At 40.3% G+C, this 16,435-nt stretch overlaps 1 protein-coding gene and 1 long non-coding RNA gene across 7 annotated transcripts in view; both read right to left on the bottom strand.

The window, feature by feature from the left end:
* The window catches only part of DCUN1D1 (defective in cullin neddylation 1 domain containing 1), a 41,938-nt gene extending 25,944 nt beyond the window's left edge, over positions 1–15,994 (bottom strand). Inside the window, exons 1-2 of one of the 6 annotated variants that reach the window (XM_076003613.1) lie at positions 11,232–11,318; positions 8,843–8,950 (exon numbers count right to left, since the gene is read on the bottom strand). Coding sequence is in view for 2 of the 6 variants with exons in the window: in XM_012736962.3 (XP_012592416.1) it covers positions 15,873–15,884 (12 nt within the window). In the remaining 4 variants the exon portion in view is untranslated. Of the gene's footprint in view, positions 1–8,842; positions 8,951–10,740; positions 10,760–11,231; positions 11,364–15,826 lie in introns of those variants that run through there. The other 5 variants (XM_012736965.3, XM_012736964.2, XM_012736962.3 and 2 more) reach the window with 5 other exon arrangements.
* Positions 3,127–8,836, bottom strand: LOC142871349 (uncharacterized). The gene is made up of 2 exons (XR_012919592.1): positions 3,995–8,836; positions 3,127–3,362 (listed from the first exon to the last, which is right to left on the bottom strand). It is a non-coding gene; the product is annotated as an uncharacterized LOC142871349 (long non-coding RNA).
* Positions 15,995–16,435: the final 441 nt, after the last annotated feature.

Below are 16,435 nucleotides of genomic sequence, written 5' to 3'. Positions count from 1 at the left end.
GAGCTAGGCTGATGCCAGGGCACTCTAGTCCAGGCAACAGAGTGAGACTCCGACTCAAAAAAAACAAAAACTGATGCTCTTAAAACTACATAAGAAGTTGCCGAAGAACTCAACCTCAAACATTCTATGGTCGTTTGCCATTTGAAGCAAATTGGAAAGGTGAAAAAAGTCAGTAAGTGGGTGCCTCATGAGCTGACTGAAAATTTTAAAAAAGCGTTGTTTTAAAGTATCATCTTCTCTTATTGTATGCAACAACAATGAACCATTTGGGATTGTGACATGCAATGAAAAGTTGATTTTATACGACAACCCATTCAGTGGTTGGATTGAGAAGCAGCTCCAAAGCACTTCCCAAAGCCAAACTTGTACCAAAAAAAGGTCACGGTCACTGGAGGTCTGCTGCTGGTTTGATCCCCTGCAGCTTTCTGAATCCCAGCAAAACCATTGCGTCTGAGAAGTATGCTCAGCAAATCAATGAGATGCACCGAAAACTGTAATGCCTACAGCCGGCATTGGTCAACAGAAAGGGCCCAATTCTTCTCCATGACAATGTCCAAGGCACATTGCACAACTTACCCTTCAGAAGTTGAACAAACTGGGCTATGAAGTTTTGCCTCATCCGTCATGTTCACCTAACCTCTTGCCAACCACTTCTTCAAGCATCTTGACAATTTTTTGCAGGGAAAATGCTTCGACAACCAGCAGGATGCATAAAATGCTTTTAATTTAAGAGTTCATCGAATCCTGAAGCACGGATTTTTACACTACAGGAACAAACAAACTTAGCTTCTTGTTGGCAAAAATGTGTTGATTGTAATGGTTCCTATTTTAATTAATAAAGATGTGTTTGGCCGAGCGTGGTGGCTCACGCCTGTAATCCTAGCACTCTGGGAGGCCGAGGCGGGCGGATTGCTCGAGGTCAGGAGTTTGAAACCAGCCTGAGCAAGAGCGAGACCCTGTCTCTACTATAAATAGAAAGAAATTAATTGGCCAACTAATATATATAGAAAAAGTTAGCCAGGCATGGTGGCGCATGCCTGTAGTCCCAGTTACTCGGGAGGCTGAGGCAGCAGGATTGCTTGAGCCCAGGAGTTTGAGGTTGCTGTGAGCTAGACTGACGCCATGGCACTCACTCTAGCCTGAACAACAAAGCGAGACTCTGTCTCAAAAAAAATAAAAAATAAAAATAAAGATGTGTTTGAGCCTAGTTACGATTTAAAATTCATGGTCCAAAACTGCAATTACTTTTGCACCAACCTAATACTTTTAAAATTAAACCTGATATAACTTTTTGGCATGATTCCCCCACTCCTCATTCTCCTCAAAGTTGGAGATGGCAAAACAATCCAGTTCATTTGGGGTTTTATCCTACAGTATTAAATCCTGTGCTCTGTTCCCTGCAGTTTAATTGCCTTTGTTGAAGAGAGGAAGGAAAAAGTACAGGAAAAAGTCACTTCTGCAAGCCAAAAAGAGCTGTTCATTCTATCAATGACTTTCTGTCAGAAAGCAAGATAATAGAAAACTGGAGGAACAAAGATAAAAACGGTCTCACCCATACAAACTAATAACAAGAATATACAAATTATTTAATTCCATGTCATATCTGTTTGAAAAATACGTATATATAATAAATAATGTATATGTAAATGTAAGCTATTTTAACTGGTTTAAGTAAAAATTCCTAGCAGATGGGGCAGTACCAAATTATCTGAAGAAAAAGGACTATAGCTACCCACTTCCAACACCAGAAAGGCTAATGAGTGAAACCAGGCAAAGAACTGATAGTATGGATTCCTGCTAAGCCAAGTGGATATTGGCAATCCCATTTTTGCAAAGTCTGGTAAATACCCTCCAATTTTTGTACTTTTAATGCACTCTTACCATTTCTGTAAGTGGTTTGTGCCTAGAGTAAATGTTAACACTTGTTTCCCTCCTAGGGAGGACATATTCAAATTCTATAGCCTCAAAGGCTGTCCCAGAGTAAAACTGGAGTGGATTATAAATACCTGCCCAATTTAGGAGAGCTATAACCTTTCCTACCACTCCCTTTCCCGGGCCACATGGGTGCACCAGGCAAAGTGTTCTGATTTTGAGAGTATAGCACCAAAGATTTAAATTTTTATCAACTTAAGGAAGAGAAAAAGGATGACTAACCAGAGAAGAATTATAGAGAATGAGAGGGTAGAAAGAAAGCTGAGGTGGAAGAAAAAAACAGATGGATTTTTTCTCTATTTCTACTACAAACCCAGTGGGGATCTTCCCAAGAGAAAAAATATGTGACAGCCACAATGATTCAGCATTCAAATGTAATATATGCCATTTACTTTAATACTTATTTAAAAGGAATGAACTCAAGTGGTCATTACATTAAGTTTAACCAATAGAATCTTTAGTACACAAGACAGACGTGAAAACTAGATATTATCAAGTTTTCAAGGAAATTCAATAGTGGTAAGTATGTAAAATGTGTAAAACAGGTTATATATATAGATTATTTTTAATTCTAGGAGAAAAACTGATGATGGAGGGAAAATATTGTCTCTTGTAATAGAAAGCTAATTTCAAAGATTAAAAGTTAAAAATACTATCATAATCTGAACAGTAATTTATTTGCTCCATTTATTTGCTCATCTTTCCAAAATAGAAAATGTCCAGGTTATCAAACATATATTGTTTTATACTTAAATCTAGCACGTTTGCATTTTTTCCATTCAAGAAATTTAAGAATCACATTTAAAAGAACAGCTTATCTGAAAAAAGAAAAAAAAACTTCAAACATTTCACATGTAGCCAAGCATCATATAGTCAAGTTACCACTGAACCTACATAGTCTACTGTGAATAAAAGAATGGGGGCTCAGAAAGGCTCTATACTAAAAATTAATATTAATGAAGTTAAGAAAGTCTTCCCATTATAAGTGTTTCTCTAAGGAAAAACAACGAACATGGAAAATGACTTTCTAGTCAACTAAGTCCTAACAATTTCAAAATAGAAATAATTTTAATGAGTGATACCTTTAAAAGCAAAAGTTTAAGATCCATTTTATTATTTTTATTATCTTGAATTTTGTCTTCTCACACTTAAGTTTCAACTTCAGTTTGAATTCCAGAAAGAAACACTTAGCCCTTTATATTTTTAAAAGAATTTTTAATTCGATTTTAGTTATCTCAGGATTTGATGAATCTAGCTCACAAAAGTCAATGTTTTAAAAATCAAAACAGGAAGCCAGGTGCAGCAGGTGGATCCTGCAATCCCAGCTACTCTAGAGGCTGCTGAGGCAGGAGCATCACTGGAGCCCAGGAGATCAAGGCTGCAGTGAGCTATGATCATGCCACTGCACCCCAGCCTGGGCGACAGAGATCCTGTATAAGAAATAAACAAACAAATAAATAAAAATCAAAACATTTTAAGGGTCACTCATAATTCTCACTAAAAGCTCTGTATGTTGATTGCCACATGATTGCCATATTAACAGTTTAACTTCATATGAAATTTAGAAGCTGGGCACAGTGGCTCATGCCTATAATCCTAGCACTCTGGAGGCTGAAGCAAGAGGGTCACTTGAGGCAGGACTTTGAAACCAGCCTTGGCAACATGACAGGACCCCATTTTTTTGAAAAGCAAAGCAAAGCAAATTTAGCTGGGTGTGGCACAGCACACCTGTAGTTACAGCTACTCAGGAGGGTGAGGCAGGAGGACTTATTGAGCCCAGGAGTTCTAGGCTGCAGGGAGCTATGATGGCATGATCATGCCACTGTACTCTAGCCTTAGCAACAGAGTAAGACGTGGTCTCTTAAAAAAAAAAAAAGTTTTAGTCTGCAAAATCATACTTTCCATATATGATATACAGTATTCAGCAGATATAGCCAAATGTTACTAATATCCAAAATCACTCATCTACAAAAGGCCTTCCCATGGATTACAGATCCAAAATCAAAAGTGCAGGAAAAAACAATTCAACTAACGACTGCCTACTCCTGGAAAAGACTTTCACCTAGGGGCAAAGTTCTACTGCAGGACAGTCAGAATAGGAATCCAGGTAGGAATAGCTCTTCTATCTCTTCCTTTTACCTGCACAGAGATGAAACACAATATGATTAATTAAGAGTGCAGAGTTTCAAACCAGACTGGTGGGATTTTAATCCCACTCGTGCCTCTCAATTGTTGTGACTTTGGGAAAATTACTTAATCTCTCTGAGCTTCTTTATCTGTGAACAGAGTATTAAAGTTACATGAATCAATTCAGGTTAAATTCTTAGAACTGTAATTAGCATATGGTAAGGAGTGCATGAAGGAAGGAGAAATACTGCAGAGAAAAGAGTAAATTTATTTAAAGGTAGTTTCCCCAGAAAATTCAGCAAATAAAAAAAATTTTTTAAAGGTAAAGTAAGAAATAATATCCATAATCAGAAAAGTAAGATTTGAGCTCCTACTGTGTGCCAGGTACTGCACAAGGTATTTAATTATTAACACTCCTGCAAGGTGGTATCACTGATTGCATTTTACCAATCTGGACCCCAAGCTTCCAGCATGATTTACCTATTTATCCAAAAAGTAGCAGAGCCAGGAATGAAACCCTGGTGCCTGGCTTCAGGCACTAGTCTTTCCATTTATTTTACATTGTCCTCAAGTGAAAAGGAAAACAAAAAGGGCAAAAGTGCAACCACTGAATATGTGTGTGTTGCAGAGGAGAGAAAATGTGAGCAATATTTCTTCACCTATTTTTATGGAAAAGTTTAGTGAAGTAGTTAATTCACCTTTCTCCTTTCAAATGTAAACAATCTGCATTCTAACTAAAAATTCCCCATTAAGCATTCCCTCACAACCTATTAAAAGGCTAATTTAGGGATGAAACTTCTTTTTAGGGTTTTTTTGAGGGGTGGTAAAAGAGAAGGAAATAGGTTATTTTTAAGACCAGTAATACAACAGAAAGAAAAATGTGTTTATAGTCCCGTCACAGTCTATTTTAAAAACAGATGGCTACAACCTATAGCTTTCAATGTACAGAAGCAGAAAAATCACCAGACACCAGAAGTCAGGGTTTCCTTTTCAAATGAGAAGGTATGAAACCCAGAGAAGATACAAACACATGTACAGGTTATGGCCAGAAAATATAAGGAAGTTATGTACAATTTCACCTATTAAGCAAAACAAAAAAACAAACCCCTCGAAGTACTTTTTTTTTTTTTTTTTTAAAGAAATAGGGTCTCACTCTGTTGCTCAGGCAGTGGCATGACCACAGCTCACTGCAGCCTGGAACCCCTAAACTCAAGCAATCCTCCTGTCTTAGCCTCCTGAGTAGCTGCTACTACAGGCTTGCAGCAACTACTACAGGCCTGCAGGCCAGTAACTATAGGCCTGCAGCTACTACAGGCCTGTAGCTGCTACTACATGCCTGGCTAATTTGGCTAATTTTTTAATTTTTTTGTAGAGGTGGGGACTCACTATATTGCCCAGACTGGTCTCAAACTCCTGGCCTCAAACCATCCTTCCACCTCCACCTCCAGAGTAGCTGGGATTACAGGCATAAACCACTACACCTAGCACCTACTCCTTTATAATCTGCAGTTAAAAATAATTACTTATGGGTAACACTTACCATTTATTCTTAAATTTGCCACATTTTGTATAACACTTAAAATTAACTCTTCTTTAACAGGCTATCCTACACTAGTCCCCCCTATTATATGCCTGCGGTGGGGGAATATGTTCCAAGATCCCCAGTGGATGTGTGAAACTGCAGATACAATGTTTCTTCGATCTGATAACTGAGATGGCTACTAAGTAACTAACAGGTAGATAAGTGAATAAGATGGACAAAAGGAAGACTAGTGCACAATTTTAAACTTATGAACTGTTTATATCCGGAATTTTCCACATAATATTTTCAGACTGCAGTTAATTGCAAGTAACTGAAACTGAGGAAAGTGAAACCACAGAAAACAAGGGACTACCATATTACTAAGCCAAAGGCTGAATAATATGCATACTATGTAGTTACTGTACACAATGATATACAATGGCGATCTACTTAAAAAATTTTTCAGAAAGTATACCTGTAAGATTCAAACTGATTTTACAGACTTTTGTATATTTTTCCTCACAGGTTTTTAAAAAGTACTCCATTAATGAAAATTTAATAAATTTTCTCATCACCCCTGAAAAATACTATTCATAATACGACTACCACTGTAAAATTTAATACATGTCTTGATTTTGGCTAAGAGATTGTTTTGACTATTAAAGTTATTTTTGCTAATTCCTTACCTATCATAATAGGATAGAAATAACCTCCTTAAAATACTTATGTGAGCCATCATATTTCAATTGATTCTTCTAAACTTATTGCTTGAACTTCTAACAAGAAATCAAGGTAGCTAATTTAAATTTGCTCTCCTCTCTCCATAAACATTTTTTTCTAAAGTACTCTCAAAATACAAGAGATTACTGAGGCCAAAAATACACACCAAATAATTAGTAAATTAAAAGAATTAAATTTTTAAAGTTCCACAGTTAACTTATAATAATGGCTAGCATTCAACAGCCACACAATGTTTGTTTCATAAAGAAAATAAATGATCCTTGAAAAATAAAATCTTTTCATTCTAATAGTGGTATTTACCCAAATCTTAAATCAGGAAACATAAGAATCCTATGAATAATAAGTACTCCAAATGTTTATTAAAATGAAAATACCCTACTATAACAAAGGAATGGACCATGTACATCAGCAATTTAGCTTTGTGTTCAGTGCCAAAGGATTCAAAAGTATAATTCAATAGAATTTTTTAGAAAAAAAACTATTTAAAAGTAAATCTTTTAAAATTTTACAGTGCAGACAAGCAGCCTAATCACTTTCAGTGATTTAGTACTAATTATATAAAACAAATTCAACAAAGTGATGAAAGACTATTTCAACAACTTTTTTCCTTCTGTCTTTGCTTTTTTTTAGGTGGGGGGCATACACCTAAAGTGGCTAGGTAAAGTAGATAGTCAAGAGCTTGTTTCTGTCCACAGAGCAATTAAACCCTATTTGGAAATTTCTCTTCATCAAATGTTATGGCAAATACTACCACAACCTGAACAGCACATACTGAAATTTAAAAAGAAATTTAAAATTTATTCCAGATTTTCCTTACACTTGACCCAACCTGTAAGATCATAACCAAAACAGCCACTTAAATAAACTCTGCTCTTTTAAAACTTAAAAAAAATCAATACATCGAGTTTATTTTACTTCTAACTTTTTTATTATATGCACCCAAACAGTTTTAATTCTTCAACTACTTAATGTTTACTTCAAATCATTTGATTTGATATGAAAACAACTATGTCACTCAATATTCAATATGATAAGGAGGAAACTAAAGTGAAAGTAATCAAAGATTCCACACCTACACTGAAAGGGTGCTTGCTGGGTTTAAAAAAGAGGAAAAAGGGGAGGTGGGGAATAAAATTTGGAACCAGAGACCAAGCTTCTAATCCCTGCTCTGCCACAAACTAGTGTCAAATCATGTAGAACTGCTAAGTCTCCATTCCCAGATATGTGAAGATAGTTATAATGCCCATTTCATAAGTAGAGATTAAATGATAGTTATAAATTGACTGACTAGTACACAATATGTTCTCAATAAATGTTAATTTCCTTTCTTTTTCTCCAAAGGCCCAGTTTTCTTCATAGTCATTAAACTACATACGAACCACTAGAACGTATTCAACAATCTATGAAAAATGTTTGTTGTACTTTTATTTACCCTACTGTGGCTAGGTAAACTCAATGGTCAACTAGTTTCTATGAAACATTATAGACTGTCATCTTAAACAGAATTCAAAACTCCATACACAACAGCTGCACAGTAAAGAATGAAAGTTTTTATAATGAGGGTCTTGTCATAAAAAATACTTTTAAAAATAACTATCTGTAATATTGTATTAATATTGTATAATAATATGACACTATGGGACAGAAGAAACAAGGTATATCATACCACTCAGAATCCTTCAGTGGCTTTCCATTTCTCTTAGAGTAAAAACCCAAAATCCTTACAATGCCCATTCACCCATGCCCAGGTCCACTCCTCACCACTTAGACCTCATCTGCTCCAACAACCCTCTCTACACACATGTACACTGCTCCAGCCACACGGGTCTCACTATTCCACAATATTTCTCTCACCATATTTCTGCATGGCTTATTCCTTCATCTCCTGGTCTGTTCAAAATGCACCTCATCAGTGATGCAGACACCATTTTGCAACCCCACTTCCACCACACCCCAGCACTCCCACCATACCCAAACACTCAAAATCCTCTTCCCTCTATTTTTGTCATAGTACTTAACACCTTCTAACATAGTAAGAAGAAAATTATATACTATGTTTATTATTTGTCTCTCCCTACTAAAATGTAACACTCACTAGAGCAGAGATTTTTGTCTGTTCAGTGATACATGTATCTCCCCAGTGCCAGAACAGTGTCTAACATATAGCAGACATTTAATAACTGTTGAAATGAATTAATGACCCCCTTCAGTTTACCTGAGGATATGCAAAAGAATGTGCAACAAGTCCTGAAGAGACAACCTTGGGCCTACATCCATTTGGATTTACAAATTTTGGTATTTGTTGAAAATATAATCTTAAATTTCAAAGTTTACACATTTTTTAAAGCCATTAAAAATATAGGCATTAACATCATTAAGCATCCATTAATTTTAATTTTGTTACTTAACATATTCATTAATAACACTTGGGGTTTCCTGTTTGAGTAATATAATTTAATTTCAAATATAATTTTCAACTATTTCTCTAGATTTCATATGAGTTAAAAGATTTACATGTACCACAAATACTCAGGGAAATGGTAGACCAGCAAAAAATAGTTTCAGTTCTGCATCAATCAATCTTGCAAACTTGAACCTCACAACCTCCTTGATCCTCAATTTCTTCTTCTGTAAAAGGGGTGAAGAGTAAAAGAGATGATCTCTAAGGTCATTTCAGGTCTAAAAATTCTATGACACTATGACTCTATAAAAACCTAGTAGAGGACCATCTGCACACTTCTCAAACATTTAATATAAGTCATTAGAATCATAAAATTTCTAAGCTGGATAAAACCTTACAAATCATCACATTCAATCCTGTCATTTTACAATTCAGAAAATGGCCAAGAACTTTTGAACACTTTTTTAAAGGACTTTCAAAGCTAACAGAATATTGTCTAGTTTTGGAGTCATTTTTGGTCTTTGTGTGTGGTAAGTCAATGGAACAATTTTTTTTCTTATACAAAATATTCCAGATATCCCATCATTTAAGTTTGCCCTAGAATTGACAATTCATGTGCTGTAGAAATGGGCTGCACCACACACACGATAAAACTAACATTAGCCCCAAAATTGTATCAAGAAACAATTATAAGATTACAATAAAATAACTACAAAATTCTTATAGCCTAACTTCAATTAAGGCCAACAGTTTCTAAACTAACAAGTGCCTACCAAGACAATTCCTATGACATGAACTGAGTTCAGCCACAGAAAATGTTTTAAATTAATGATATCTTGTAACCACTGGTACAATTACATGAGTTATGGCTAAGTTTCAAAACTAGCTAACTTAATATTAACCAAAAAGGACAGAAGCTTACAAGCCCCACACAAGCTGAACTCCCCATGAACTGCTTGAATCCCGAATTCCAGAACAGGTGATGAGCCTTTTTAGGACCCTGGATTCTAGGGGATGCTGCCGATCTGGAGACTATCCTCAACAGCACACATTTCAGGCCTCTCGCTGAGCGTTTACCAGGGAATTACATTTCATTAATTCAAGCTTACTATACTCACCTAAATGCCAGGAGTCTGGAAACTTTCGGAGTAATATCTACAACCGTCTACATACTTAAGAAATTAGAAACTGTTTAGATTCCCTGGTGGATCTTTGAACACTGTAATATCAATCCAAACATTAACCTGTACTTACAGGAAAGTTTTCTTACAAATTCAAATTGTAACTTTCTATGGAACTTACCACAGAACATAAATCTTGAATATGTGGCACACTAAACCACATATCCATCCATGACACCAAAATACTGCTAAGTTGGAGGCTGGGGCTAGATAAGTGTCATTCAGCAAACATAAAGCCAACTAATAATAAAAACAAAGATGCTGAGACATTCCCTTGACACCAGCACACACACACCCTCCTCAAAGAGGCCTTTATCTTCTCCATAAGCAAAAGGACAACAATATCATTTCTACTACTCATACAGTAACCTGCGTGGAATTCAACTCATGCTCAGACTGTATAATGCCAAACATCCCTTCAGAAAAACAAAGAGCTTCCAACAGGGGCAGGTACTTAATTACCAAAGTAAACAACTTCACTACGAGGGTCTTCAAGCTTGGAGGACTTTTTTTTTTCCCAAACAAAAAAGAGGGGAGTAACTTGACAAACTGTTTTTTCTTAAATCACAAATGGTCCTTAACTGCTATAATAAAGTAATTACTCCTCCCACCCCAAGCAAATAAAATAGGTGCTTAAAAGGTAGCAAGTCTGTGTCCCCTAATTTTATGAAGAGAGAACAGGTTGCACTTCCGTACCCCCCTCCCCCAAGCCCGGCAGCCTCCCATGTTTTCAGCAGAGAGGTAAATATAACCTCCACCAACTGGCCAGCAAAACTCTCCTCTTCCCAAAGCATGGGGCGCATGGGGAGGTGATGGAGAAAGGAAAGGGCTAATACCCTGCTCCAAGCAAAACTGCCCGGGAGACTTGAGGGGTGCCGGAGCGGAGGAGGGAGAGGCGCGCCGGCAAAGTCTTTCCTCCTCCCCGGCGGGCGGAGAGGGAAGCCCCGACCGGAGGGCGGGGGAGGCTCCCCGCCCGGAACCCCGGACCCCGGCCGGGCCAGACACAATGGAGCCGGCGAGGGCCGGGGCAGGGCCGTTGCCCCCTCCCCCCGCGCCAACGCCTCCGCCACCCGCGCCGGCCGGGCCGGGCACCGCGGCCGCTCCCCGCGCCCCGAACTCCCTGGGACTCCCGACTAGGCCCGGCTGCGCTCCGCCTCCTCGGCTCTCGCGTAGCGGCGGCGCCCGGGCGGGAAGGGGCGAAGGAGGAAGGGAGCGGCGCGGGGGAGAGTGCGGCCGGGGAGCGGGCCGGGCCGGGGGCCGGGGCTGGGGCGGCGGGGTCGCGGCGGGCGGAAGGCGGCCGGGCGGGCGGGCGGCCGCAGTGCCTCACCATGTTGGTGTCCTCCAGGCCTCTCCCCTCCTCCTCCGGCTCCGCAGCGAATGGACGGCGGCGGCGGCGGCGGCTCCTCTCACGGGCTTGCCGGGCTCCCGCTCATGCGCAGTGCGGGGCGGCCCGGCGCGGCCCGAGGAGGCAGCCCCGGGCCTCGGGGAGGCGGAGGGACGGAGGCGGGCGGAGGGCGTCCCGCGCGGGGCTTCCCCGGGCGCAGGGTCCCCGGGCGGGGGCCGGGGGAGGGGCGGCCGCCGCTCGCCGTCCGCGCGCCGGCATCCTCCGCCGCATCTGGCGGCCTCTGGCGCGGCGGGTGGGGGCCCTGGGGGGACACCCCAGCCCCGCTTCCTACGCGGCTCCTTCCGCTCTCGGACGGGCACGGCCGTGTCTACGCGGGTGCGAAGAGGGTACGGCGGTGGCCAAAAAGTTGAGCAGCTCGGGGCGACTGAAAGGGATGATGGAGGCGCTAGGTCCGTCCATCCCAAATCACCCCTCCCCATCAGTACCGGGAAATTAAAAAAAAAAAAAAAAAGGAAAAAAAGTGAAAACACCTCCACCCCTTGTTTTCTGCTTTTTCCTCCCGGTTCCAGGATCTGGACTACATCAGTTCCCCACGTGGACAGGTCAGAGGAGACCTTAGTTTTGCCCTGTCGTAGCCTTAACGCCCTTTGGTATGGCACAGGCTCTTCCCAGACCCTGAGTGCCAGCAGGGAGACCAGTGGGCTGGTCCTAGAGGTGGGTGCCGGGGCGGGGGAGGACTCCAGGATTCAAGGCCCATGCCAGGAGAGTTGGAAGTTGCAGTAATTGTTTGCTCTAAATGTCACCTCAGTTCAACCTTCCCAGGATAAATTTTGGGAAGTAACTGAGGAACATTTTTTCTCTGAAGGTTGATGTCATGCAAGGAGGACAGTCCAAGCTTGACCTACCCTGAGTTCTAAGTCTGCTGAGGCTGAGGAGTACCAAGATTCAGAGTTGGGGATCGAGTGGACAAATAGGTGTGCAAGAAGTACAAAGGACTCAATTTGGAGCAGTTTCCATCCCTAAGAAACGAATTGTCCAATTGGAGAGATATGGCACATTCATATAGGAAGGAAGGAAATAAGAAAACAGGTATAAAGCAAACCTACTCAGAAAATCACATCTAAGACTAGGCCAAGACCAAGAGCCAGACCAACTTGAGTAGACCTTTTGTCACCATCATCACCAATACTGTCCTCCCCCAATCAGGCATAAACTACCAGATCAGCCCAGTAACTTAACAACTTCTAAGTTCTTATCAAAACAATAGAACTTCTTTGGCAACTCCTGGGGTCCTCCTAACACTTCTGCAGCCAGCCATGTATTGGGAGCTCCCAGGGCTGTACCAAGGCAGATCTCTGGCCACCACAAACATCCATTCTTTCCACTAACATTGCGTGGCTGCATATTAATGTTCCAAGCTCGTTGTCAGGCTTTGGGAAAACAGTCCTGCAAGGACAGGCCAGATCTGCCTCATGCAGCAATACTGAAACTGGACCTCATCCATGGATCTTCTCCAGGAATTCACCTAGCATGTGACCTAAAATATTAACTAACACTTAGGTTCATAATGAAGAGTATTCACTGATCTCTTGCCCTACGCTGTTTTACTTCTTTGAAGTAATAACCTAACCCTTGGGTTCTCTTAAACTCTTTTCCCTAATTGCCAACTCCAAGGGACAATTCTTAGTTTTCATTCTAATTGACCTCTCTTCTGCATTTGAACACTTCCCCCTTGAATTTCCTGTCCATCACTTTTCATGACTTCACTTTCTTCTAATCTCCTCCTTCCTCTATGACCACTGTCCTTTGCTGGTCTTATTCTCTTTGGCTCTTAAATGTAGGGCTTTCCAGAACTATCCATGAATCTCTTCCTACATGCAGCTTGTGTCATGTTCTCACCCACATTCTCACAATGTCAATTACCACCTATGTCTGGGGGAGCTCACTAGTTCTGGTCATTCCACAGGCCCACCAAACTCAACAAATCCATAACCTTATTTCCAAACCTGCTTATCCACCTGACTCTTCACCAATCATCCAAGCCATAAACCTGAGAATCATCCACAACTCTGTCTACTTCATCCCCCTTAATCTAATCTGTCAACAACTCTTGTCAATTTTACCTCCTAAATAGCTTTCAAATCTATACCCTACCTTCTGTCCCTTAGCCAAGCCTTTATCATCTGTCTCTCAGTAACCTCTTAACTAATCTTCCAGCCCCTACACTTTCCCCACTGCTGGATAATTGTCTTTTTATGATGCAATTCTGAATTTGTTCCTTAAAGGTCTCCAAGAGCTGCATAAGCATGAGTCTCTTTGGCATGGCATGTAAAGTTCTCTTCCCTAATCTATTTGCTGCTCTTGCCATTACCCACCACCTTCCAGACAAATGCACCTGGTGTTTCAGTTTTAATAATCCAACCCTGCCATACTCCTTTGTGTTTCCTTGTTTTCTCTCATTCTGCTATCCCTGGAATAGTAGCTACCACTGAAGGGATTCTGTGTATTATGTGCTGTTCTAAGCCCAGGACACATACAAACTCACATAATCCTCACCTCAGCTATGCCCTAAGAGCTATGCCCAGTTATTATACCCTGCAGTCCCCAACCCCCAGGCCACAGCCCAGTACCTGTCCATGGCCTATTAGGAACTGGGCAGTGCATCACCACCTGAGCTCTGCCTCCCTCCACCACCACCACCCCCTGGTGCAAAAATTGTCTTCCATAAAACCGGCCCCTAGTGCCAAAGAGGTTAGGGACTGCTGCTGATACCCATTCTATAGAGGACAAAACTGAAGCACAGAGAAATAACATGCCTAAGATTCCACAGCTAGTAAGTAGTAGATCTAAGATATGAACTCAGTCTGGCTACAGACCACCCTTGACCACCACACATTATATTTCCTAACAAGGCCTCAGTACTCAACTCAAAGACCATCTTTTTCTCTATGATTGTTTCCTGACCTCATCCTGGATTCCAGCAGTTAGGCTTGTTCCTCCCCCTGCATTTGTCTGACAGCTTGTACATACTTCTGTTATACTTGTGACATCATATGATAATCATTTGCCCACATGACCACCTCCCCTGCCAGGCCATGCACTGCTCCAGGTCACAGAGTGGGCTGCACACATCTTTTGAGTTTTCAGTGTCAAAGTGAGTGCTAGACATATGTGACATATATATGTGCTACACAGTAATGGGTGTATCAACAAATAAAAGAAAGAAAAGGTTTGTAGATCTGTCTTAAGACTGTGCCTATATCATGTGTTACTGTAATGGAAAGTTTGTCTTCCTTGGCAGATGTATGTTATGCCATATGGTCAGATGGTAAATGTAGTAGCAACTGTACACATTACTGCACTCCTTAGCTACAATACTGGATGTGAAATAGAAACTTATTACTCAATTGTCATTATTGAGTGAGAGAAACACATTTGTTTAAATTGTTCTGATTAGTTTTGAAATAGAAAAGAGTTCTGAAGATAAAGCATAAATTACAATATATGACTAACAAAATAATATTAATATGTTCATATTACTTTTTTGTCATGAGGTTTCAAATATATAAGTTAAGGTTTTGAGTTTTTTTCAAGTATAGAAGTTCTAAGATTTATTTTATATAGTCAAAATCTCAATAGAATAAGAAAAATGATCTAGCTGAAATCGACTATTTTGTCTGTCTCCACACACACATTCACTGTACACCTATAGCTGCATAGAAAAATTAATATAGAGTGTTTATAGATATGTAATATTTCAAGGTAAAACATCCAACTATTTGAAAATAACTGTTGCCACAAAAGCTTAAAAGTTCATTTTAAGATAAATAATATTCACTGATAAAATAGTTGCAGTTCTGTTTAAGGAAACATGTAAAAGTAAGAATTTCATATATTTAGAATCCGTCTTTAGCAGAAAGAGCAGAAGTAATCTGAAAAGACAGATTGCTAACATTTCTGGTAGTTCATCTAGCTAAAATTAAGCCTGCAGGGTAACTATGTATACAGAGGCACAGTTCAAAGGCACTAATCTGGGATGCACAGCCACCACCATCCCACACTTAACTGGGGTGGACTCAGTTTTGCCCAACATTTACATAAATGTGCTTATTGGATTCAAGCTTGCCTATTTATAAGTATGTAAAGGTAAATGAGATTGATCGATACAACCTATTTTGGTTTGAATAAAGCATGGCATTTAAATCTTATCAATTCAAAATTATAACAATTTTTTAAAGGGTGAAGCGGACAGGATTAGACCTCAGGGTCAGGGATGGGCCCTAGTATAGCCACAGGAAGTCGAATGCAAGAGCCATGGTTCCAAGTTCATGCCAAACTCACCAGCATGGAGTTAGAAGCAAAAGCCTTTGGCTCTTCCCTCCCCAGTAAGTGTTTCCAGCAAAGCAAAAGGAATAACTAACTTCCTGGGACTCATTCCTCCACATTAGAAACCAATTGAAGATGAATCCTTAATCAGGACAAAGGGGTACACCTTGGAGACTGTACAAAAAGGAAATTGGGCATCATTATCCCCTTCATACAAAAGAGCCAACAGAAGGAATATTCCAGTGGGTCACCTTCTAAATAGGATAATGGGAATATTCACCAGAGCCAGTCTGTCACCTCAAGATACATGTGGATCCGTTGATTTTAGCTGCTCCACACTCATGGTAGAGGACTGGACTTGCAGTGACAGCTGGGACTGGAGGTCTATCAAGGGGAGATTATCCAAGACGATCACTGATGATGTCACAATGTCCCACTGTCCCTGAGTGTCCATCCTGGACCTCCCTGATCAGTCCAGCTTGGTCACTCCAAGATGAGACCACAGCTTAGCCCGGGATGTTTGTCCTGGACAGTTCTAGTCAGTTGCAAAGAATGAATTCATTGAGACCACAATGGCGGAAACAGTTCCACAGGCCACAGAGTAGATGATCCTCTAGAGTGCTGGGTGTTTGCCCCTGGATACTTTTGGTAATTCTCACCAAGGCATTTCTGCTGATTATGACAGGGATGCTAGTATTTTATCACCCCCTGATTCCTGTCTTTATTAGGTGGATAGTATATAAGGGATGAAAATTTATCTGGGATTCAGCATTCTCAATTACAAAATGAGAAGATTGAGTTGAATTATAATTAATTTCCATCAAACTTTAAGTTTATTTGATCCCTTCCTGGTAGACTAT

The sequence above is a fragment of the Microcebus murinus genome, chromosome 1, assembly GCF_040939455.1.
Source record: "Microcebus murinus isolate Inina chromosome 1, M.murinus_Inina_mat1.0, whole genome shotgun sequence".
Taxonomy (NCBI): Eukaryota; Metazoa; Chordata; class Mammalia; order Primates; family Cheirogaleidae; genus Microcebus; species Microcebus murinus.
This window is presented reverse-complemented; position numbering and strand designations above follow the sequence as displayed.